Source organism: Saccopteryx bilineata, chromosome 9 (assembly GCF_036850765.1).
Source record: "Saccopteryx bilineata isolate mSacBil1 chromosome 9, mSacBil1_pri_phased_curated, whole genome shotgun sequence".
NCBI classification, from domain to species: domain Eukaryota; kingdom Metazoa; phylum Chordata; class Mammalia; order Chiroptera; family Emballonuridae; genus Saccopteryx; species Saccopteryx bilineata.
Window position 1 is genome coordinate 19,430,058 of NC_089498.1, and position 24,861 is coordinate 19,454,918.

The 24,861-nt window shown below is 43.4% G+C and overlaps 1 protein-coding gene across 3 annotated transcripts in view; it reads left to right on the forward strand.

The window, feature by feature from the left end:
- The window catches only part of TANGO6 (transport and golgi organization 6 homolog), a 219,086-nt gene that overhangs the window by 176,639 nt on the left and 17,586 nt on the right, over positions 1 to 24,861 (forward strand). Inside the window, exon 18 of one of the 3 annotated variants that reach the window (XM_066243180.1) lies at positions 6,874 to 6,938. The exons of 1 other annotated variant lie outside the window; for it this stretch is intronic. In XM_066243180.1, coding sequence (XP_066099277.1) covers positions 6,874 to 6,894 — 21 coding nt within the window. In that variant the 3' untranslated portion in view covers positions 6,895 to 6,938. Of the gene's footprint in view, positions 1 to 4,517; positions 4,802 to 6,873; positions 6,939 to 24,861 lie in introns of those variants that run through there. One more of the 3 variants, XM_066243179.1, reaches the window with a different exon arrangement.

A 24,861-nucleotide genomic window follows, 5' to 3' on the forward strand; every position in this document is an offset into this window, starting at 1 on the left:
GGGGCGTTGCTCCATTGCAACCATTCTAGTGACTGAGGTGGAGGCCATGGAGCCATCCTTAGTGCCTGAGCCAACTTTGCTCCAATGGAGCCTTGGCTGCAGGAGGGGAAGAGAGAGATAGAAAGGAAGGAGAGGGGGAAGGGTGGAGAAGCAGATGGGCGCTTCTCCTGTGTGCCCTGGCCAGGAATTAAACCCAGGACTTCCACATGCCAGGCCAACGCTCTACTGCTGAGCCAACTGATCAAGGCCAATAAATAAAACTTTTTTAAGAAAGATATTGGTGGGGCCATGTTCCCTCTGACTGACTGTAGGACAGTTTTTCTTTTTCTTTCTTTTTTTTTTGTAGGACAGTTTTTCCTTGCCCCTCCCTCGCTTCCAGTGGTTTGCCTGCAATCTTTGGCATTTATTGGCTTGTGGATACATAACCCCTATCTCCGCGTTTGTCATCATAGGCATTCTCCCTGATGTCAATGTCTTTACATTGCTTTCTTCTTAGAAGGACAGCCATGTTGGATTTGGGGCCCAGCCTACTCCAGTATGACTTATCTTAACTAGTTACATCACAGCAACCCTGTTTCCCAGTAAGGTCACATTCTGAGATTTTGGGGATTAGCACCTTAACATATTTTAGGGGAGTGCAGGGGACACAACTCAATGCGTAATGGGCCCCGAAGATTCCATAGTCCTTCCTCTTTTGTGCTTATGCTTCTCCATCTGTTCATTATTGCTATGTCTTGACAAGAGCCTGTTTTACGTGGGGTGTCTTGTCTCTGTCACTCTTTCTTTCTTTTTAACCGAAGTGTCTGTGCTGTGTCCCAGAGCCTCAGGAAAGCAAGAGGAACAGTGTTTCTGATACGCTTACCTTAAAAGAATTGGATTCTCACAGAAAAATAATAGAGCATAGAATAATTTGGGGAGGTTGTTGGACTTGGTACGAATTCTGGTCTTGGTGCAAATCTCAACCTCTCTGAACCTCATTTTCACATCAGTCCTACCTACCTGACAGATGTGGCAAGAATAAGATGGAATGACATATAAAACTCTGCAAACTGTAAAGGGTTGTAAATATGAAGGACAACAATGCTGATAACTACTAATCATTATGATTGTTGTATTGTTACTATCACTGTTACACCACCACCACCACCACCACCACCACCACTGCTACTACTGTCTGATTCACAGATTTGCTAATGATTTTTTTAAAACCCACCAAAGATAATTTTATATTCAACCTAAATGAATAGGCCATTTATTTCATGGCTGGAATATTTAGAGCAGGGGTAGTCAATCTTTTTATACCTACCACCCACTTTTGTATCTCTGTTAGTAGTAAAATTTTCTAACCGCCCACTGGTTCCACAGTAATGGTGATTTATAAAGTAGGGAAGTAACTTTACTTTATAAAATTTATAAAGCAGAGTTACAGCAAGTTAAAGCATATAATAATAATTACTTACTAAGTACTTTATGTCGGATTTTTGCTAAGTTTGGCAGAATAAATCTTTATAAAACAACTTACATATAACAAAGTTAAATCTTTTTATTTATACTTTGGTTGCTCCGCTACCGCCCACCATGAAAGCTGGAACGCCCACTAGTGGGCGGTAGGGACCAGGTTGACTACCACTGATTTAGAGCCTTACACCTTATCATGACAGGCTGTCACCTCCAGTTGTCTCAGATTTTGGAGGACAGACTTTATTATATGGAATCCAGCCATCTAGCTCTGTACATGTGCTGCCTCGTTCTGCCTCATGATGGATACCAACTCAACTGGAAAAACATGTAAGAACTTAGATGCTTTGTAGGTATTCAACCAAAGGGACTTAGGATATGTTTGGACTTGATTTGACCTCCAACACTATTGTTTTCTCCCTTTGTCATCTACTACTAGGAAGCAGTAGATGTAGTAGTACTACAAAATAATAATAATACCATGTGCTTTCATAAAGCCTGCACTGAGCTAGGAGTGTTACTGTATTATGTCAGTCGATTTTCTCAGGAACTCTGAGGAGTAGGTGGTGGTGTCCCCATTTACAGATGATTAAAGGAAGTCCCTCGAGGTTAAGCAAAGTGCGCAAGATGACACTGTTAGTGAGTGGCAGAGCTGATTTAAACCCAGGCTGTGTGTTTGTACCCAACTCTGTTTCCTGGCTTTATTACACTGCTTATTTTCAAAAGAAAGAGCAAATCAGGGTTTTTTTTAAGGTAAAAAATTACACCAATAGCCTGCGGTGGCACAGTAGATAGAGTGTTGGACTGGGATGCAGAGGACCCAGGTTTGAAACCTCGAGCTCACTGGTTTCAGCACAGACTCATCCAGCTTGAGTGTGGGCTCGCTGGCTTGAGTGGGGTTGCTGGCTTGAGCGCGGGGTTGCTGGCTTCAGTGTGGGATCATAGACATGACTCCACGTTCGCTGGCTTGAGCCCAAAGGTCACTGGCTTGAGCAAGGGGTCATTCGCTCTGCTGTATCCCCCCCATCAAGGCACATATGGGAAAGCAATCAATGAACAACTAAGGAGCTGCAATGAAGAATTGATGCTCCTTATCTCTCTCCTTTCCTGTCTGTCCCTATCTGTACCTCTTTGTGTGTCTCTCTCTCTGTTTCTGTCACACACACACAAAAGTTATACCAATAATAGGTGAAAAGATAATTTCCTATGCTGAGGAGGTTTAAAGTAGCATTCTAGTTTATTGAGTAGAGATTTATACCAAGTTTCAGTTTTTCTTTAAATAAGAAAGTTTTTGCCTGATCGGGCAGTGGCGCAGTGGATAGAGCATCGGACTGGGACGCAGAGGACCCAGGTTTGAAACTCCAAGGTCACCAGATTGAGCACGAGCTCATCTGGTTTGAGCAAGGCTCACCAGCTTGACCCCAAGCTTGCTGGCTTGAGCAAGGGGCCACTCGGTCTGCTGTAGCCCCCCAGTCAAGGCACATATGAGAAAGCTATCAATGAACAACTAAGATGCCGCAACGAAGAATGGATGCTTCTCTCTTTCTTTCTGTCTGTCCTGATCTGTCCCTTTCTTTGTCACTGTCTGTCTCTGTCACACACACACAAAAATTTTTCATCACTTCTCTGTGTGAAGGTGTTGCCCAAAAAGTTGTAATGATTTTTATACCTGTGATATATATTTAGAAGCTTGTCTTATTCGAGTTTGTCTGAAGACCAACATAAGCTGCTATCTTTTACTTAAGATCCAGTAAGACCAGAAATATAACTTTTCAAATGTTTATTTTCTCACATCAAAAACTGAATCTTTAGCCTGACCTGTGGTGGCGCAGTGGATAGGGCGTCCACTTGGAAATGCTGAGGTTGCCGGTTCAAGGTCCTGGGCTTGCCTGGTCAAGGCACATATGGGAGTTGATGCTTCCAGCTCCTCCCCTCATCTCTCTCTGTCTCTCTCTCCTCTCTAAAATGAATAAATAAAAAATTAAAAAAAAAAAAACACTGAATCTTTAGTCATTAATAAATGCCTATTTTTCCAAGAATCTCTACCACCTGTCAGATACAAGATTTTTATACAGGATAGCAACTCAGAAGTCAAAAGTGCTCTATAAACCCTGAGTTAAAGAGGGTTTATAGTGCCCTGGCTAGATAGCTCAGTTAGTTAGGGAATTGTCCCAAAGGGCAGAGGTTGCTGGTTTACTAGTTTGCTAGTTCAATCCTCAGGGCACATACGGGGACAGATCTATGTTCCTCTCTCTCTCTCTCTCTCTCTCTCTCTCTCTCTCTCTCTCTCTCCCCTACCCCCTTCCTCTGTCACTTAAATCAATCAATAAATTTTTTTTAAAAAGAGGGTTTATAACTAGATAATCCTGGAAGTAATTAGGGTCTTTCTCAGAGCCATATTTGTCCCAGGATGTAAGCCAGGTTCTGAGAGAGCAGGGCTGGAGGGGGTGTCAGGAGAGAAGCAGGGCCAGGCTGGAGACACACCCAGCCTGTGGGAAATTGTTGAGTGGGAGAATGGCCAGGCCCGAGCCCAGCAGATGAAGGCCACTGCCGCTGACCCCAAGGGAGGGAAAATGAGTGTGCTCTGTGTATCAGTAGTGCAATAGCCTCGCCTTGCATTTTTTTCTCACATAATTTCTTTTTCTTTTTTCCTTTTTTTGTGTAACAGAGACTGAGAGAGAGAGACAGAGAAAGGGACAGATAGGGACAGACAAGAAGGGAGAGAGATGAGAAGCCTCAATTCTTTGTTGCAGCTCCTTCATTGTTCATTGATTGCTTTCTCATGTGTGCCTTGACCAGGGGGCTACAGCAGATCAGAGTGACCCCTTGCTCAAGCCAACGACCTTTGGGCTCAAACCAGCAACCCCACGCTCAAGCTGGTGAGCCCGTGCTCAAGCCAGATAAGGCCGTGCTCAAGTTGGCAACCTCAGGGTTTCAAACCTGCGTCTTCTTGGTCCCAGTCTGACATTATCCACTGCGCCACTGCCAAGTCAGACATCATGTCATTTCTTAAATGGAGATATTCATATCCATAAAATTTACCTTTTTTGCCTGACCAGGTGGTGGCGCAGTGGATAGAGCGTCGGACTGGGATGTGGAAGGACCCAGGTTCGAGACCCCGAGGTCGCCAGCTTGAGCGCGGGCTCATCTGGCTTGAGCAAAGAGCTCACCAGCTTAGACCCAAGGTCGCTGGCTCCAGCAGGGGGTTACTCGGTCTGCTAAAGGCCCGCGGTCAAGGCACATGTGAGAAAGCAATCAATGAACAACTAAGAAGTCGCAACGCGCAACGAGAAACTGATGATTGATGCTTCTCATCTCTCTCCATTCCTGTCTGTCTGTCCCTGTCTATCTCTGCCTCTGTAATAAAAAAAAAAAAAAAAAAAAAAATTTACCTTTTTTAAAATATACAATACAGAGTTTTAGTATGTTCATAAAGCCATGCAAACATCCCCATCACCCAGTTCCAGAGCATTTTCATTAGCCAAAAAAAGAAGCCCTGTCCCCATTAGGAGTCACTTCCACCATTCCTCCCCTCCCAACCATTAACCTACTTTCTGTGTATGGATTTACCTTTTCAGATAAAACGAAATTATAGTATGTGGCTTTTTATGTCTGGCTCCTTTCCCTTAGCATAAGGTGGGCAAGGTTTGTACATATTGTAGGATATATCAGGATTTTATTACTTTTTATGGCTGAATAATATTCCATTGTATGGATACATCACATTTGTTCATTCATCAGTTGATGGACATTTGAGCTGTTTCCACCTTTTGGCTGTTTCTGTGAACATTTGTGTACAAGTTTTTGTGCAAACATATGTTTTCAGTTCTCTTGGGTATATGCCTAGGAGAGGAATTGCTTGGTTATACGGTAACCATGTTAACTTTCTGAGGAACTGCTAGACTGTGTTCCAGCTATGTCATTTTTTTGTTGTTTCTTTTCTTTTTTTTTATTGAGAGAAAGAGAGACAGGAAGGAATAGAGATGAGAAGCATCAACTCCTAGTTGCGGCATTTAGTTATTCATTGATTGCTTCTCATACATGCCTTGACTGGGGAGGCTCTAGCTGAGCCTATGACCCCTTACTAAAGCCAGCAACCTTGGGCTCAGGCCACTGACCTTGGAATCATGTTGATGATCTTGTGCTCAAGCTGGCAACCCCACACTCAAGCTGGCAACCCCACACTCAAGCTGGTGACCTTGGGATTTCGAGCCTGGGTTCTCAGCTCTGTCCACTGTGCCACCACTAGTCAGGCTCAGCTGCACCACTTTCTGTTCTCATCAGTAATGTGTGAGGGTTCCAAATGCCCCACATTTTTATGAGCACTTGTTATTGTCTGTCATTTACTAGGATTATAGCCATCATAGTGGGTGTAAAGTGTTACCATTTAGATTTATAGTTTCACTGTTGGCTGAAGATGTTGAGCATCTTTTCATGAACTAATGGCCATTTGTGTCTATCTTCTTTGGAGAACTGTCTATTCAGAATTTTTGTTCATTTTTTATTTGGGTTATTTGTCTTTTTACTATTAATGTATTTGTTTTTTAAGTATTTATGTCCAAAAAGGTTGTTCATACATATAGTTTAAAATCAGTTGTTTTACCAAACTTAATTCAGAGCTACATAGCTCCACCCTCCTTTCTTACTCTCCATTCCCAGCAGCAATTATTTTCAAGTTGATTGGCCATTTTTTTGGATGTTTGCTTCTATATTTCTAAATAGCATACTTATGCTGCTATGTCTTGATTTTTCAATTTACTTAGTGACTTCTTACTTGATCAAATATGTAAAAGTGGGACTCATTCAGTGATTGTGTTCCTAAGGTGGAGAAAACTGGCCTGCACTGAGAAGGAATGAAGCCACAAAGTATAGTGGTTTACACTTAGACATGGACTCTAGAGCTAGAATGTGTAGGGTTGATCCCAGCTTGGCAATGTACTGGCAGTAAAACCCTGCACAAGTTATTGACCTCTGTACTGGCAGTAAAACCCTGCACAAGTTATTGACCTCTCTGTGCCTCAATTTCCTCATCTGTGAAAGGAGCATAATACAGGTTGTTGTAAGAATTAAATGAGCTTATTTATGTAAAGTGTTTAGAACAGATAGGTTCTAGAAGCTCAGTATTATTAGTTGTTATTATTAACATGCCCTGTAAATATATACATTTTCCTTCCTCATTCTCCATGTATAGTTACAATTTTTGCTATATCTGCATTTAGTGTTTATATAGAGACTATAACTATTATTATGCACAGCTGAGCCATATAATGTACTATGATTACATATCTTTTTTTTTCTTTTAAAGGTTTTATTTATTGATTTTAGAGAGAGGATAGAGAGAAAGAAAGACAGGGGGAGGAGCAGAAAGCATCAACTCATAGTAATTTTTTCTTGTATGTGCCGTGACCGGACAAGCCCAGGGTGTTGAACTGGTGACCTCAGCATTCCAGGTTGATGCTTTATTCACTGCAACACCACAGGTCAGACACATATCCGTACTTGTATGAATTTTGGCCTTGTCTTAGGTTAATAAATGTCTTACAGTGTGTCCATAAAGTCATGGTGCACTTTTGACCAGTCACAGGAAAGCAATGTGACAGAAATGTGAAATCTGCACCAAATAAAAGGAAAACTCTCCCAGTTTCGTACCTATTCAGTGCAGTTCGATGTGGGCTCACGCACAGATTTTTAGGACTCCTTAGGTAGCTATCCCGTATAGCCTCTATAGACTCATCACTGACTGATGGCCTACCAGAATGGGGTTTCTCCACCAAACTGCCGGTTTCCTTCAACTGCTTATCCCACCGAGTAATGTTATTCCTATGAGGTGGTGCTTCGTTATAAATGCGCCGATATTCACATTGCACTTTGGTCACGGATTTGAATTTAGCGAGCCACAAAACGCACTGAACTTTCCTCGGTACTGTCCACATCTCGACTGGCATGGCCGTGGGCTGCTCTGCTGTATACACAGTGTTACGTCATCATCTGCGCGTGTGCACATGCTGCCACATCATCCTACAGAAACTGGGAGGGTTTTCCTTTTATTTGGTGCAGATTTCACATTTCTATCATCTTTTGTTGCTTTCCTGTGACCAGTCAAACTTTACGGACACACTGTATTTGTTATTCTTCCATAAACCAATTACCAATTCTGTATGACTTTATGGACACACTATATTTGTTATTCTTCCATAAACTAATTACCAATTCATCTCCAATCTCTGCTAAAAGTTTATAAATCTGTTAAAAAGCTCAAATGCATCAAGTACTATTCTAAGATAGTCATCTCTGAGAGACATGTCTCCTACAGCCCTCTATCTGGACTGGTTACTTTCTAAGCCTACTGCAAGACTTGAGAACAGAGCTCTTAAAAGTTGATGCTCTGGGCCCTGGCTGGTTGGCTCAATGGTAGAGCGTCGGCCTGGCGTGCAGGAGTCCCGGGTTCGATTCCCGGCCAGGGCACACAGAAGAAGCGCCCATCTGCTTCTCCACCCCTCCCCCTCTCCTTCCTCTCTGTCTCTCTCTTCCCCTCTCGCAGCCAAGGCTCCATTGGAGCAAAGTTGGCCTGGGTGCTGAGGATGGCTCTGTGGCCTCTGCCTCAGGTGCTATAATGGCCCTGGTTACAACAAAGCAATGCCCCAGATGGGCAGAGCATCGCCCCCTGGTGGGTATGCCAGGTGGATCCCAGTTGGGCGCATGCGGGAGTTTGTCTGATTGCCTCCCCGTTTTCAACTTCAGAAAAATACCAAAAAAAAAAAGTTAATGCTCTGTGTGCTTTCAGACTGGTGGACTTTATAACAGGGTGATAATCTGGCCAGTCATTTTGTCAGAAGACTCCAACACTTATTCTGACGTCTTTTCTTTGGGGCTAGTCAGAGAAGAATCATCTAGTCTCCTGCCTAGACTGCTGGCCATGACTGGCTGGCCAGGGTTCTGGAAGATGAGTGGAAGGAGAAACATGGTGGTCTCACCATCAGTAAGTAGGCTTTCACTTAGTCCTTCTGTTTTCAATGTGGCAGTCTCCTCCTATGTGTACCTGGTACCCACCTATCCAGAGTCTCTCTGGTTGGACTTGTAAGAGGGTAAAACTCCTGGCTTCTGCTGAGGTTGGGGAGGGGCCATCACCTGGTTACACAGAATAGAAGGCATCAGGAGACATAATTACTACTCCGCATACTTTCAACCAGGGCTTCTGTTCAAGAGATATGGCTCATCAACTCCTGAACTTTTTTGAGTTTCTGTGGTACATTAGGCTTGTTTCTGGGCATCTTTGGTTTAATGAATCAATTTACCATCTAAATCAGGACAATCTGAAGAGTAAAAGAGGACACTATTAATAATTCTACCAATGTAGGCCCTGGCCGGTTGGCTCAGCGGTAGAGCGTCGGCCTGGCGTGCGGGGGACCCGGGTTCGATTCCCGGCCAGGGCACATAGGAGAAGCACCCATTTGCTTCTCCATCCCCCCCTTCCTCTCTGTCTCTCTCTTCCCCTCCTGCAGCCAAGGCTCCATTGGAGCAAAGATGGCCCGGGCACTGGGGATGGCTCCTTGGCCTCTGCCCCAGGCGCTAGAGTGGCTCTGGTCACGGCAGAGCGACGCCCCGGAGGGGCAGAGCATCGCCCCCTGGTGGGCAGAGCGTCGCCCCTGGTGGGCGTGCCGGGTGGATCCCGGTCGGGCGCATGCGGGAGTCTGTCTGACTGTCTCTCCACGTTTCCAGCTTCAGAAAAATACAAAAAAAAAAAAAAGAAAAGAAAAAGAAAAAGAAAAAAAAAAATTCTACCAATGTAGCAGACGTAAAACATACTTACCTGGGCAAATCAGGATTCATGTTGCCATTGTCTCATTAGTTCATTTTGTTCTGATAAGTTCATGCCTTTTTTTATCCCTTTACTGTCATTTTAGCGGGGTTTCAGAAGAGAGCGGTGGTGTGCGCATGTGTTCAATCCACCAGCTTTCAGGAGGCAGCCTCCATTAGTCCTCCTTTATCCATAGAGAAAGTAGGTGTGGGGGACATATATGACTATAATCAGAGCTTTTTTGGTTTGAAGCAACAGAAACCTAGTTTGACCTATTAAACAAAGAGAACCTTTTAGCCTCTTGAATCCGAAGAGAAGTGAGTAATGGTGTTGTGGGGAAGCTGAGGTGACGCTGGTCATCATTGACTCTTAAGAGTCAGGAACCGCAAAGTGCCACCTCTTGTCTCTGCTTCTCCTGCATTTTGCCTTCTTTCTCTTGCACTTGAGTCCAGCTTTCTTCCTATGGCCGCAACACATTGGTAGTCAGATTCCATCTCTGGCCTGAAATGCAAAAGTTTGAGGGAAGAGACTTAATGTTCCAGCTAAGACCAAATGCTCATTCCATGCTGAGCCAGGTGCAGTAGATGGGGTTGCTGGTTTGGGTAAAACTGTGTTTGGCAGCCCTGGCCGGTTGGCTCAGTGGTAGAGCGTCGGCCTGGCATGCAGAAGTCTCGGGTTCAATTCCCAGCCAGGGCACACAGGAAAAGCGCCCATCTGCTTCTCCACCCCTCCCCCTCTCCTTCCTCTCTGTCCCTCTCTTCCCCTCCCACAGCCGAGGCTCCATTGGAGCAAAGATGGCCTGGGCGCTGGGGATGGCTCCTTGGCCTCTGCCCCAGGCGCTAGAGTGGCTCTGGTCGCAACAGAGCGACGCCCCGGAGGGGCAGAGCATCGCCCCCTGGTGGGCCTGCCGGGTGGATCCCGGTCAGGCGCATGCGGGAGTCTGTCTGACTGTCTCTCCCAATTTCCAGTTTCAGAAAAAATAAAAAAAAATAAAAATAATAAAACTGTGTTTGGCATCCACCATAGGCACTGGTCAGAGCAGAGGCTGGAGTCAGTGTTTAGGAGCAGAGGACAGTCCCAGAGCTTTCCTCAACAGTAACTTGGCCAAATCCTTATGGCATTAGTGATGAAGTTGAGAAGTAGAGCTGAAAAGATTAGGACACAGTGCCTTACTGTGACTGCTAAAGTATAAATGTTCACCCTTTTCTAGTGATAACGAAAGTGACAGTTTGGAAGCCCTAACATTGAAAACTGCTCCCTTCCTGCCACTTCTGCATGTCATTTCCATAGATCTACATATGTTAGAACTTGGTTTGTCTTCCTCTTCTGCATCAGACCTATGCTATTTTATTTTCTGTAGGATAGCTTTCTTTTTACCCTTATTCTAATATAAAATGGCCAAGAACATTATATAATTGTCCACCTGAAACCTATATAATTTTATTAACCAATGTCACCCCAGTAAATTCAATTAAAAGAGTAATTAAAAAATAAAATGCCCAAGAAGAAAGTAATATCATTTAAACACAGAATTTTAGAGCATTGGACATGGAAGAGGCCTTAGATTTATTTTTATTTTTTTACAGAGAGAAAGAGTCAGAGAGAGGGATAGATAGGGACAGACAGACAGGAACAGAGAGAGATGAGAAGCATCAATCATCAGTTTTTTGTTGCAACATCTTAGTTGTTCATTGATTGCTTTCTCATATGTGCCTTGACCGCGGGCCTTCAGCAGACCAAGTAACCCCTTGCTCGAGCCAGCGACCTTGGGTCCAAGTTGGTGAGCTTTGCTCAAACCAGATGAGCCCGCACTCAAGCTGGCGACTTCAGGGTCTTGAACCTGTGTCCTTCGCATCCCAGTCTGACACTATCCACTGCGCCACCGCCTGGTCAGGCTAGATATTTAATTTGTATCTTACAAACATTTCTTTGGGCTTATTAACCTCATGAATTGCTCCTTTGACATAAGGTCTCCATGGTCAAATAACTTTGGAAAATGCTGCATCCAACTCTGTCTTCCCTTCTTGGAGGTTTGGTGCAGGTTAGCCTGTTAAGGATTCTGAACAGTCCTGCAGCAAAAAAGGCTAATAATCCTCTCAACTCATTTACCAAGGAACACTTTTTTCATTATAAGCACACCAAGTAATAATGTCCCATGGAACATACTTTGGGAACTATTCCAACGATCTTATTTATGAATGAGGAAATAAAGTTCACGAAGAGACTGGTTATAATTTTCCAAAGCTAATGCCAGGAAGAATTAGCACTTGTTTCCAGTCATTCCTGGTGGCTGCGGTGGGCCAAGTGCTAGTGAAAGTATAGTGTCTCCCTCTGCTCCCTCTTACCTAATTCACTGATTCACCTGGAACAAGGTTCATCTTATTATCCGGGGCATCTTAGGTAACATCACAAAGGTGAACTGGAGCACAAGTTAAGCACCAGGTTTGGGAATGGCTGCTGTCAGCTTCCTTTCTCTAGATAAGACCCAAGATACAGATAGCTTGCCCTGGCAACTGCGATGTCCATTGAATAGCAGATTTTCCAAAACGAAAGTACTCTGTAAAATTCCAACAAGTCAACATATTGTCTTCTCTCTATTTATTTATTTTTGTGACAGACAGAGTCTGACAGAAGGATAGATAAGGACAGACAACCAGGAAGGGAGAGAGATGAGAAGCATCAATTCTTTGTTACAGCACCTTAATTGTTCATTGATTGATTTCTCATATGTGCCTTGACCGGGACGCTACAGCAGACCGAGTGACTCCTTGCTTGAGCCAGCGACCCTGGAACAAACCCTGCAGTATCAATCCTGAATAACCAAAGCTGGTGAGCCTTGCTCAAACCAGATGAGCCCGTGCTCAAGCTGGCGACCTTGGGGTCTCGAACCTGGATCTTCCGCATCCCAGTCCGTCGCTCTATTCACTGCGCCACCACCTGGTCAGGCTGTCTTCTCTCAATTTAGACATGAGTGAATTGCATTCCTGAAAAATTCAGTGTTATGTTAAAGCCCCACAAAATACTTTTACTGAGCACTTATATCTAAGAGCTTTGCATTAATTAATTCATTTAATCATTATAATCCCATTTAGGTATGATTAATATCCCCATTTTACATTTAAGGGAACTAAGACAGAGAAGATAAATAACTTGTCCTACAACTAGTAAGTGACAAGAGTAGAGGAACCCAGACAGCATGACGCCAGAACTGGCACCCACATGTTTTGTGACTGTCATCAGAAGGACTCAGAAACTGAGTCACTTGGGCCTTTTCTACACAGGTCATGGCTGACAGAAGGCTGCCTCAGGTTCTGGGAACTTGATGCCCAAAAGAATACCTCCTTACAGCTTATTTACTGTCTACCCAGGAGGATGATGGAACAGTGAGAGGAGTGTTTGGGGCTGTAGCCTTGGACCCAGGTACCTTGGCCTCCCAGGACCTACTAATGTGAACTCTTTAGAAAGCAGAGACAGAAAACAACCCCAGCTTCCTTTTTTCCCCTTTCTCATATGTTCCATTATCTCTTGCCAAAAACACTGCAACCATGGACTACACCATCCACCAACTTCCCACGATGTCCACAGAACTGAAAGAATGAGGGAGCAGAGAAGAGCTGATGGAGGGAGGTCAGATGCCTTCAGGGCTGCCAGGCCTGGAATGAGTCTTGGGACTTCCTTCTGCCCTGCAGCCTGACTGGGAATTGTTTCTTTCTCTGAGAGTGATTATGCTGTTAATCAGATGGGACTCTGGGTTGCAAAACCCACTTTGCTTTGCTCCATTCTCTGAAAGAGAATCCTGACTCAGCATTCCCTCCGTGGGGTGACTCAGCATTCTCTTGTGGGGTTATTCAGGATTGATGCTGCAGGGTTTGTTCCAGCTCATTACTCATCACCCATGGTTTATTTGCTCTTAGCAAATCTGCTCCAAATAATTCCATGTTCTCTGAGGTTAAATATTTAATACTAATATAACTAACATTTATTAAGTGTTTATTGTATGCCAGGCAAGTGCTAAGTTCTTTACGTTCATTATCTCATTGATAACAACCCTGTGAGATAAATAAGCACATTGTCTATATTTACAGATAAGAAAATTGAGGTCCAGAAGTTGACGTTTAGATGTTCAGGTCAAACAGCCAGTAAAAGGTAGAACTGAGCGCAAGCCCAGGTTGCCTTACTGACGATGAGGGTGTTGTGAAGGCACTGATTAACACTGGCCTGAGACTAGACTTGAGGAAGAGGTGAACTGTTGCAGGTATACCAGGACAAGCTTGGGTTCCTAGGACCCTGTCTCCTTAACCACTGGACTTCTTCTGCTCTAATTCTTCAGGGTCAGCAGCTATTCAGTTACTCAAGTAGCAGCTGGAGATATCCTTCTGAAATCCACATTTGCTGAGGTTCAGTCCCGGCTAACATTTTTCCAATGGTGCCTGGTGGTCCATAAGATAAAGACCAGGCTCCTTACAGGACATGCAAGGCCCTGTATTATCAGGAGCCATCTGACTTCTATAACTGTTTCTCCCATACTTTTCCTCATATACTCCGAGGACCTCATGCCAACCCCATACAACCTGCATACTCATCCTTGCCTCCACCTCTTGGTCCATACTGTTTCGTATGCCTCAGGTGCCTTCTTCCCCCACCCCCTCACCCATTCATCTGGTAAGCTTTTATTCATCCTTTAGGACTCCACTTACATGTTATACTCCGTGTGAAAAGCCTTCTCTGATCAGGTAAAAGGAGACCTCGCTTCTTCAGTCTCTGCAGGACTAGAGTAGATACTGTAGTACTTTATTCACATCTGATGTCAATAACAGACTGTGAGCCAAAATCTGTTTCCAAAATCTAGCACATTGCCATGCACAAAGTAAGTGCTTACTGAATGTTATTTGAGACAATACATGAAATCCTTTCTCTTATAGGCATGAGCACATCTCTTGAATTTCTTTGTAACCTACTTTAGTAATAAATAAACTTCTTAGATCTTAAACTGGAAATTCTGGGACTTCCAAACTCTTCCAGTTTGGAAGAAACTCTTTCAGGTTTCCCAAGAGCAGAAGTTGTCCAAACAAGTTCTCTCCAGAGGGAAATCTTACTTGGAAATGCCTAAAGTTTTTGTTGCAGTTGGGCTGCAGACATGCTGTCCCCAAAGCAGTTGGGAGAAGTCCTGAGGCAGAGTGACAGAATGAATATTGATGTATAGCCAGAACCATCTGCATTTCAAAACTTGGCTTCTTCCCTCCCGACACCATGTGTATATATACATAGCACATGTATTCCCCTTGATTTCTCCCATCTGGACAGAGGTTTCTGCCATACTTCCAGCTAACCTAGCAACACAGGTGGCTAGCAACATTGGTAGCCTGTAACTTTCTCTGTCTTCAGAATTACACATCACATACACATGATTGATAATAAATTTTTTAAATATTTTGAAAAAAAAGATAAAATAATAATTTGCAGATCAAAAAGTGATTTTGACAGCCTGACCAGGCGGTGGTGCAGTGGATAGAGCATTGAACTGGAGATGCGGAGGACCCAGGTTCAAGACCCCAAGGTCGCCAGCTTGAGCGCGGGCTCATCTGGTTTGAGCAAAGCTCATCAGCTTGGACCCAAGGTCACTGGCTCGAGCAAGGGGTTACTTGGTCTGCTGAAGGCCTGCGGTCAAGGCACATATGAGAAAGCAATCAATAAACAACTAAGGTGTTGCAACGAAAAACTGATAATTGATGCTTCTCATTTCTCTCCGTTCCTGTCTGTCTGTCCCTAACTATCCCTCTCTCTCTCTCTGTCTCTGTAAAAAAAAAAAAGTGATTTTGACCTTGTCTCCTTTCTGGAAAATGAAAAGCTGGTTGTTGATAGTTTAGAAAATTTCAAAACTGTTGCCCTGGTTGGGTAACTCAGTTGGTTAGAGCATCATTATGAGATGCCAGTGTTGCAGGTTCGATGGTTTGATCCCTGGTCCGGATACATACAAAATCAATCAATGAATGCATAAATAAGTAGAACAACAAATCGATGTTTTTCTCTGTCTCACTGATTTCCTCTCTCTCTCTAAAATCAACGAATTAAAATTTTTAAATATTTATTTTATTGATTTTTATATAGAGAGAAAGACAGGAACATCAATCTGTTCTCATATGTGCTGTAACCTGGGATCAAAACCAGCAACCTCTGTACCCCAAGACAGTGCCCCAACTAATCAGGATATCTGGCCAGGGCATGAATAAAAAAAATTTATTCATTTTAGAGAGGAAAGAGAGAGAGAAAGGGAGAGGAGCAGGAAGCATCAACTCCCATATGTGCCTTGACCAGGCAAGCCCAGGGTCTCGAACTAGCAACCCTAGCATTCCAGGTCAATACCTTAGCCACTGTGCCACCACTGGTCAGGCTAAATAAAAAATTTTTTAAAAAAGAAAATTCTGCCTGACCAGGCGGTGCAGTGGATAGAGCATCAGACTGAGATGCAGAGGACCCACATTCGAAACCCAGAGATTGCCAGCTTGAATGTGGTCTCATCTGGTTTGAGCAAGGCTTGCCAGCTTGAACCCAAGGTCGCTGGCTTGAGCAAGGGGTCACTCGCTCTGCTGTAACCCCCTGGTCAAGGCACATATGAGAAAGCAATCAATGAACAACTAAGATGCCGCAACAAAGAATTGATGCTTCTCATCTCTCTCCCTTTCTGTCTGTCTGTCCCTATCTGTCCCTGTCTCTGACTCTGTCACAAAAAACAAACAACAACAAAATAAAAAGAAAGAAAATTCTTTTTTTGTTGTTGTTGTTTTTTTTTTTTCATTTTTCTGAAGCTGGAAACAGGGAGAGACAGTCAGACAGACTCCCGCATGCGCCCCACCGGGATCCACCCGGCACGCCCACCAGGGGCGGTGCTCTGCCCCCCAGGGGGCGATGCTCTGCCCATCCTGGGCGTCACCATATTGCGACCAGAGCCACTCTAGCGCCTGGGGCAGAGGCCACAGAGCCATGCCCAGCGCCCGGGCCATCTTTGCTCCAATGGAGCCTTGGCTGCGGGAGGGGAAGAGAGAGACAGTGAGGAAAGCAGGCGGAGGGGTGGAGAAGCAAATGGGCGCTTCTCCTATGTGCCCTGGCCGGGAATCGAACCCGGGTCCTCCGCACGCTAGGCCGACGCTCTACCGCTGAGCCAACCGGCCAGGGCAAAAGAAAGAAAATTCTAAGAATGTAATAAGTTATGTCCAAGTCACCTCACTTGTTATTGGCACTCAGATTTTTCATGAGAAAGTCGTAACTGTGCTCTCTACTTCTGAAACTACAGCATATCTCTTACTAAGTCTCCTTTCCAGGGTTTTCTCCTAACATCATGGACTACTGTATCCTGGCTGCGGATTAGAGTCACCTGGAGAGCTCAAAAAGAAATTTTTAAAAATCAATCAATCAGTGAAAATTTAAGCCCCGGTCCCTAAGATTCTGATTCTAATGCTTAAGGTTGAGGCCAGGCATTTTACAAGTTCACCAGGAGACCGTGGCCAGGTAGCACAGTTGGTTAGAGCATCATCCTGACATGCTGAGGTTGCAGGCTTGATCCCTAGCCAGGGGACATACAAGAATCAACCGATGCCAGCATTAATGATGGGACAAGTTGATATTTCTCTCTCTCTCTCTGTTTGTCTCTATTTCCTTTAATCTCTCTCTTTAAAAAAATCAATTAAAAAAAAGAAAGACCTGGCCAGGTGGCTAAGTTGGTTAGAGCGTCATCCCTATACACCAAGGTTGTAGGTTTGATCCCTAGTCAGGGCACATAAAAGAATTAACCAATGAATGCATAAGTAAGTGGAACAAAATAATCGACATTTCTTTCTTTCTTTCTCTCTCTCTCTCTCCCCTCCTCTTTCTAAAATCAATAAATCAATAAATAATTTTAAAATTTTCTCTAGGGGATTATAATGTGCAGCAAGGGTGGAGAATCCCTACCCTAGAACAGTGGTGTTGCTCAGAGGCAGTCTGGGCTGTGTAGACACACATGTGGACTATGTAGACATACCAGTTGCTCTTTCCAGTTTAGTCCATGTCTAGTCCACACCATATATTAGCACATAATACAGACCCTACCAGGGCCTCTGACAGTGACTCTGGTTTCCTGTGGCCTTTGGTCTAATTTATAACCTTTTGTTCCTGAAGCATCTTGCACAGAGCATTGAATTCCACAGAGCAGATGCCCTAAGGAGAGTGGCCTGCACTTGACCTGTGGCCAAGGCTCTGTGACCCAGGTGAGCCTGGGGCAAGGTGGGTCCTACAAATTGCTGCCACAAAAGAAACCTAAACTTTGTGGTCAACTAGTAGTCTGGTGCTGCTCCCCCTCCTCCCTATCCAAATAAGCAGCTTTGATGGTGCAGAGAAAAGGTCACATTCTCTCTGCTGCTGCCTTTTGCATATTGTATTTCCCTACGACTACACATTTACTTATTTATTAGCTTTTTTATTGATTGATTTTAGAGAGAGAGAAAGGGGGGAGAAAGAAGCATCAACTCATAGTAGTTACTTCCCATCCGTGCCTTGAACAGGCAAGCCCGGGGTTTCTAACCGACGTCCCCAGCGTTCCAGGTTGATGCTTTATCCCCTGCGCCACCACAGGCCAGGCATGATTGCACATATAAAAGCAAAATTTGCAGAGTTAGATCTGACGGACACAGGTTTGAAATCTAGCTGTGCCCTTGAGTAAATCACTAAACCTCTCTAAATCCCTTTCCCTAATTGGTAAACTGAGCCTAATAACACCTTCCTGATAGGACTCAATGAGATCATGTGTGTGAAGGGCTAGCTCAGTGACTGACACCCAGTAAACATGCAATGTATGGTAGCAGTGGTGCCTTCTAGACCCACATGGGAGACACTAGGTGCAGAAAGGGAGCAGGAGGGTGCTTCCTCACACACACACCCCCGCCCCACGGTAATGGAATATAATCGGAAAGCTGGGATTACAATCACTTTCTAAGGAACAAGCTCCCAGTTTCTCCCACAAGCAACAGCCTGCTGCCTTTGCACACAGTCCAGCCATTTTTCCTGCCTTCTTTGTTCTATTTCTGCGCCTGTGGGGGTGTAGGAAAGCTGCTGCCTTCCTCAGGTTGCTATTTAAAGACATTCTGAAAGATGCTGCCACCGCTGCTCCCAGCACCAGCGCAGCTCCTGTTTCCGTCTCTGCCACAGAGAGCTGCGCAGCCCCTGTCAGCGCTGGCACCGGCGCCTGGAAGCCTCGGGCAGCATGCCGCAGCATAATCTAGCCTAGGGGCACCCACAATTAGGTGTGAGTCCAGTCCCTACTTTTTGTTTAGGTCCCTAAGCTGTCACCCCTACGAGGGTTTCACCTGTCTCGGTCTTTGTCCCTAACCTGCCCAGCCTGTCTATGTCCCTGTAGCATTTTTGGCACTTGACCAGTTCAATTTTCCCCCCTTGTTCTTCAGTGAAAATCATGCATGATACCCCCTCCGGTTCCCTCCGCACCCGCCTTTAATTTTCACTTGAGATACCCTCATTTACCAGTCAGACACAATCCAGAAAGGGTAAAAATGCCCTTTATCTCTGGGTGTGCAGGGAAAAGTACTTTGGAAATAAAAGGTTTTTTGAAAAGCCCAGCAACCTCCGGTTAATAATAATGCTACCCTGAACTTCAGCATGTTTGAGGTTTCCTGTCAGGCATGGATAGAAATGTAGACAATAGCAATCCTGTCTCTGCTGACCCTCCAGTGCTTTCAGTGAAGTGTCTCAAACACCGGCTCTATCTGAACTGGCCCTCGTCTCTTTCCCAGAGACCCATCACAGGGAAGGTTTGGGTTTTATCAGGAAAGCCTCTCTTCTTCAGGCCAGAGCTCCGTGAGTGAGGTCCAGATCGTCTACCTTGTTTCTGCTTCCCCAATATATTAGTTTCCTGCCATTATCTCAGGCTGCTCGCCTCCGAGACCAAGACCGCAGAACCTGGCTCCTCCCTGCCTGCTCCGCAGTGTCCGGCCTGTGCCCTCAGCTCTGCGGAGCGGTGCTCCCTGCTTCCTGAGCCAGCACCCACTCTGGCCCTGAGTGCGCTCAGAGGACAGTGACTGCTTCCCCTCTTTTACACCCTTCCCTTTTCTCCTGGCTCCCTTCTGTTTATTCATCTTTCTGATTACTCTATTTTTAGCCTCCACTATCTCTTTTTTGTTTTCAGAGTTGTGCCTTTTCCCTCACTTTCTTAGTCCCTTGGTGGTAAACCCTATTACCTCAATGTCAGAGTGGTAATAGCAACGATATTTTGAATTATATCTCACTTTGCTTTTGATAAGAAGGTACTCCCACATGCTTTATGCTCCCCACTTGATAGGAGTGAAAATAATAACCACTTTGAACCTGACTGCTGGTGACACAGTGGATAGAACGTTGACCTGGGACGCCAAGGTCCCAGGTTCAAAGCCTGAGGTCGCCGCAGGCCTGAGTGCAGGCTCACCAGCTTGAGTGTGGGATCATCAATAATGACCCCATGGTTGCTGGCTTGAGCCCAAAGGTTGCTGGCTTGAAGCCCAAGGTCACTGCCTTGAAGCCCAAGGTCGCTGGCTTGAGCAAGGTGTCACTGGCTTGTCTAGAGACCCCTAGTCAAGGCACATATGAGAAGCAATCAATGTACAACTAAAGTGATGCAACCACAAGTTGATGCTTCTCATCTCTCTCCCTTCCTGCTTCTCTCTCTCAAAATAATAATAAAAATAATATAAATACCATTTTGAGAGACAGAATAGTATACTGTTTAATAAAGAACATCGGCTCCCAATCAGGCTGTGAGGGTTTGAATTTTGGCTCTATCTGTTGTTAGCTGTGCGGCCCTGGGCAAATGGAAGATAATAGTAGTTCTCTCTTTGTGTTGTTGTAAGAATTAAGTGAGATAGTATAGATAAAATGCCTAGAACCATACCTAACACATAACAGGCATTATGAAAGAATTAGCTATTGTTATCATTCACTCATTCACTCATGTATTCATCGAGAATTTACTACATGCCGGGTGCTGTTTGGACCTCAGTGATAGAAGAGTAACAAGTGGGACGCAGTCTGAGCCTCAGAGAGATCACAGTATTGGTGGGGCAGACTGACAAACTGCCTCTTATTTAGCACCCACCACATGTAAGTTCTTGCTCTTGTGTCTTTATAGACATTAATTCTTATAACAGGTGGCAGTATTACCTCCATTTTATGGGTGAGATAACTAGGTTTCAAGAGCTGAAATAGTTTGCTCAAGATTCCTTAGCTAGCCTGACCAGGCAGTGGCACAGTGAATAGAGCATCAGACTGGGATGCAGAGGACCCAGGTTTGAAACCCCAAGGTCGCCAGCTTGAGGGCAGGATCACTGGCTTGAGCGAGGGATCAAGCCAGACATGACCCCATGGTTGCTGGTTTGAGTCCAAAGGTCGCTAACCTAAAGCCCAAGGTTGCTGGACTGAACCCAAGGTCGCTAGCTTGAACAAGGGGTCACTTGCTCTGCTGTAGCCCGCCCCAACCCCCGGTCAGGGCACATATGAGAAAGCAATCAATAAACAACTAAGGAGCTGCAACGAAGAATTGATGCTTCTTATCTCTTTCCCTTCCTGTCTTTCTCTCTCTCTGACTCTGTCTCTGTCTTAAAAAAAAAAAAAAATCCTTAGCTAGTAATTGGGAACATCAAGATTCATTTCACCCAATTCACCTGCCTCCAGTAGGTTCAACTCTGAAAGTCTGTCTCGCCCCAACGATGGGAGCTGCTGAAGGGCAGGCACTGGCCCTCGTTACCCAGGATGCTTAGCTGTCTCCTGCATGCAGCTTGGGAAATGTTGGCTGAGTTGTGCTCTGTTGATGATCCTTGACTCTGCCCGTTCTTAGTCTCATCTGTTCACTCTTACTTCCCTCGGCCACCAAATCATACTTTGGTTTTATCATCGAGGCACAGTGGTCAAAATGAGGGTTCTTAGAAGTTGGCTTAGAGTTTTCTGACAGGTTCATACTACACCTAATGCTTATTACATTGTTTTTGTAAACAGAACTAATTAGATTCCAGGGTCTCTTTTCTGACCCCCAGTCTAAGGAATGTTTCTGTCTGCCAGGCTGCTCTGCGGCCACTGACTGCAGTCTACCTCCTCTGGGTGCCCCTGCTTTTTATTGCAAAGTCTCACTTCCCTGTTGGTCCTTTGTTTCTGTCTTTGTGCCCAATATTTAGTGATTCTTTCCGCCACAAAGGCAGCCACAATTGATGGTTGATAGAATTGTATGGAATTTTTTCTTTCTTTCTGATCTTTTTTTGCCTCATCTATTGTATCTACAGAAGATTGAATTTCTAAGTACAGTTAGTGTATGCTAACGTTGAACTTTTTTTATCCTTTTATATTTAGCAACCTATTTCCTCTTTTCTTTTTTTTTAAATAAATTTTTATTAATGTTAATGGGATGACATTAATAATTCAGGGTACATATATTCAAAGAAAACATGTCTAGGTTATCTTCTCATTAAATTATGTTGCATACCCCTCGCCCAGAGTCAGATTGTCCTCTGTCACCCTCTATCTAGTTTTCTCTGTGCCCCTCCCCTTCCCCCTAAATCTCTCCCTCCCTCCCTCCTGCATCCTCCCTCCCCCCACCCCTGGTAACCACCACACTCTTGTCCATGTCTCTTAGTCTCGTTTTTATGTTCCACCAATGTATGGAATCATGTAGTTCTTGTTTTTTTCTGATTTACTTATTTCACTCCGTATAATGTTATCAAGATCCCACCATTTTGCTATAAGTGATCTAATGTCATCATTTCTTATGGCTGAGTAGTATTCCATAGTGTATATGTGCCACATCTTCTTTATCCAATCTTCTATTGAAGGGCTTTTTGGTTGTTTCCATGTCTTGGCCACTGTGAACAGTGCTGCTATGAACATGGGGCTACATGTGTCTTTACGTATCAATGATTCTGAGGTTTTGGGGTATATACCCAGTAGAGGGATTGCTGGGTCATAAGGTAGTTCTATTTGCAGTTTTTTGAGGAACCACCATACTTTCCTCCATAATGGTTGTACTACTTTACAGTCCCACCAACAGTGAATGAGGGTTCCTTTTTCTCCACAGCCTCTCCAACATTTGCTATTACCCGTCTTGTTGATAATAGCTAATCTAACAGGAGTGAGGTGGTATCTCATTGTAGTTTTGATTTGCATTTCTCTAATAACTAATGAAGCTGAGCATCTTTTCATATATCTGTTGGCCATTTGTATCTCTTCCTGGGAGAAGTGTCTGTTCATGTCCTCTTCCCATTTTTTTATTGGTTTGTTTGTTTGTTTGTTGTTGAGTTTTATGAGTTCTTTGTAAATTTTGGATATTAGGCCCTTATCCGAGCTGTCGTTTGAAAATATCAGTTCCCATTTAGTTGGCTGTCTGTTTATTTTGATATCAGTTTCTCTTGCTGAGCAAAAACTTTTAATTCTGATGTAGTCCCATTCATTTATCTTTGCCTTCACTTCTCTTGCCATTGGAGTCAAGTTCATAAAATGTTCTTTAAAACCCAGATCCATGAGTTTAGTACCTATGTCTTCTTCTATGTACTTTATTGTTTCAGATCTTATATTTAGGTCTTTGATCCATTTTGAATTAATTTTAGTACACGGGGACAGGCTGTAGTCGAGTTTCATTCTTTTGCATGTGGCTTTCCAGTTTTCCCAACACCATTTGTTGAAGAGGCTTTCTTTTCTCTATTTTGTGTTGTTGGCCCCTTTATCAAAGATTATTTGACCATATATATGTGGTTTTATTTCTGGGCTTTCTATTCTGTTCCATTGGTCTGAGTGTCTATTTTTCTGCCAATACCATGCAGTTTTGATTATTGTGGCCCTATAATATAGTTTAAAGTCAGGTATTGTAATGCCCCCAGCTTCATTCTTTTTCCTTAGGATTGCTTTGGCTATTCGGGGTTTTTTATAGTTCCATATAAATCTGATGATTTTTTGTTCCATTTCTTTAAAAAATGTCATAGGAATTTTGATGGGAATTGCATTAAATTTATATATTACTTTGGGTAATATGGCCATTTTAATTATATTTATTCTTCCTATCCAAGAACAAGGAATATTTTTCCATCTCATTGTATCTTTTTCTATTTCTCTTAGCAATGCCTTGTAGTTTTCTTTATATAGGTCCTTTACATTCTTTGTTATGTTTATTCCTAGGTATTTTATTTTTTTTGTTGCAATTGTGAAGGGGATTATTTTTTTGAGTTCATTTTCTAATATTTCATTGTTGGCATATAGAAAGGCTATGGACTTCTGTATGTTAATTTTGTATCCTGCGACCTTACTGTATTGGTTTATTGTTTCTAATAATCTTTTTGTGGAGTCCTTTGGGTTTTCAATGTATAGGATCATATCATCAGCAAAAAGTGATACCTTTACTTCTTCTTTTCCGATATGGATGCCTTTTATTTCTTTGTCTTGTCTGATTGCTCTGGCCAGAACTTCTAGCACCACATTAAATAAGAGTGGAGAGAGTGGACAACCCTGTCGTGTTCCTGATTTAAGGTGGAAAGTCCTCAGTTTTACGCCATTTAATATGATGTTGGCTGATGGTTTATCATATATGGCCTTTATTATGTTGAGATATTTTCCTTCTATACCCATTTTGTTGAGAGTCTTAAACATAAAATTGTGTTGTACTTTATCGAAAGCCTTTTCTGCATCTATTGATAAGATCATGTGGCTTTTGTTCTTTGTTTTGTTGATATGGTGTATTACGTTAACTGTTTTACGTATGTTGAACCATCCTTGAGATTCTGGGATGAATCCCACTTGATCATGATGTATGATTTTTTTAATATGTTGTTGTATTCGATTTGCCAGTATTTTGTTTAGTATTTTAGCATCTGTATTCATTAGAGATATTGGTCTGTAGTTTTCTTTCTTTGTGCCATCCTTGCCAGGTTTTGGTGTGAGGGTTATGTTGGCCTCATAAAATGTGTTTGGAAGTATTGCTTCTTCTTCAATTTTTTGGAAGACTTTGAGTAGAATAGGAACCAAGTCTTCTTTGAATGTTTGATAGAATTCACTAGTATAACCGTCTGGGCCTGGACTTTTATTTTTGGGGAGGTTTTTAATAGTTTTTTCTATTTCCTCCCTGCTGATTGGTCTGTTTAGGCTTTCTGCTTCTTCATGACTCAGTCTGGGAAGGTTGTATTGTTCTAGGAATTTATCCATTTCTTCTAGATTATTGTATTTGGTGGCATATAGTTTTTCATAGTATTCTACAATAATTCTTTGTATATCTATGATGTCTGTGGTGATCTCTCCTCTTTCATTTTGGATTTTATTTATTTGAGTCCTGTGTCTTTTTTCCTTGGTGAGTCTTGCCAAGGGTTTGTCGATTTTGTTGATCTTTTCAAAGAACCAGCTCCTTGTTTTATTGATTTTTTCTATAGTTTTTCTGTTCTCTATTTCGTTTATTTCTGCTCTGATTTTTATTATCTCCTTTCTTCGGCTGGTTTTGGGTTGTCTTTGTTCTTCTTTTTCTAGTTCCTTAAGGTGTGAAGTTAAGTGGTTTACTTCGGCTCTCTCTTGCTTGTTCATATAGGCCTGAAGTGATATGAACTTTCCTCTTATTACTGCTTTTG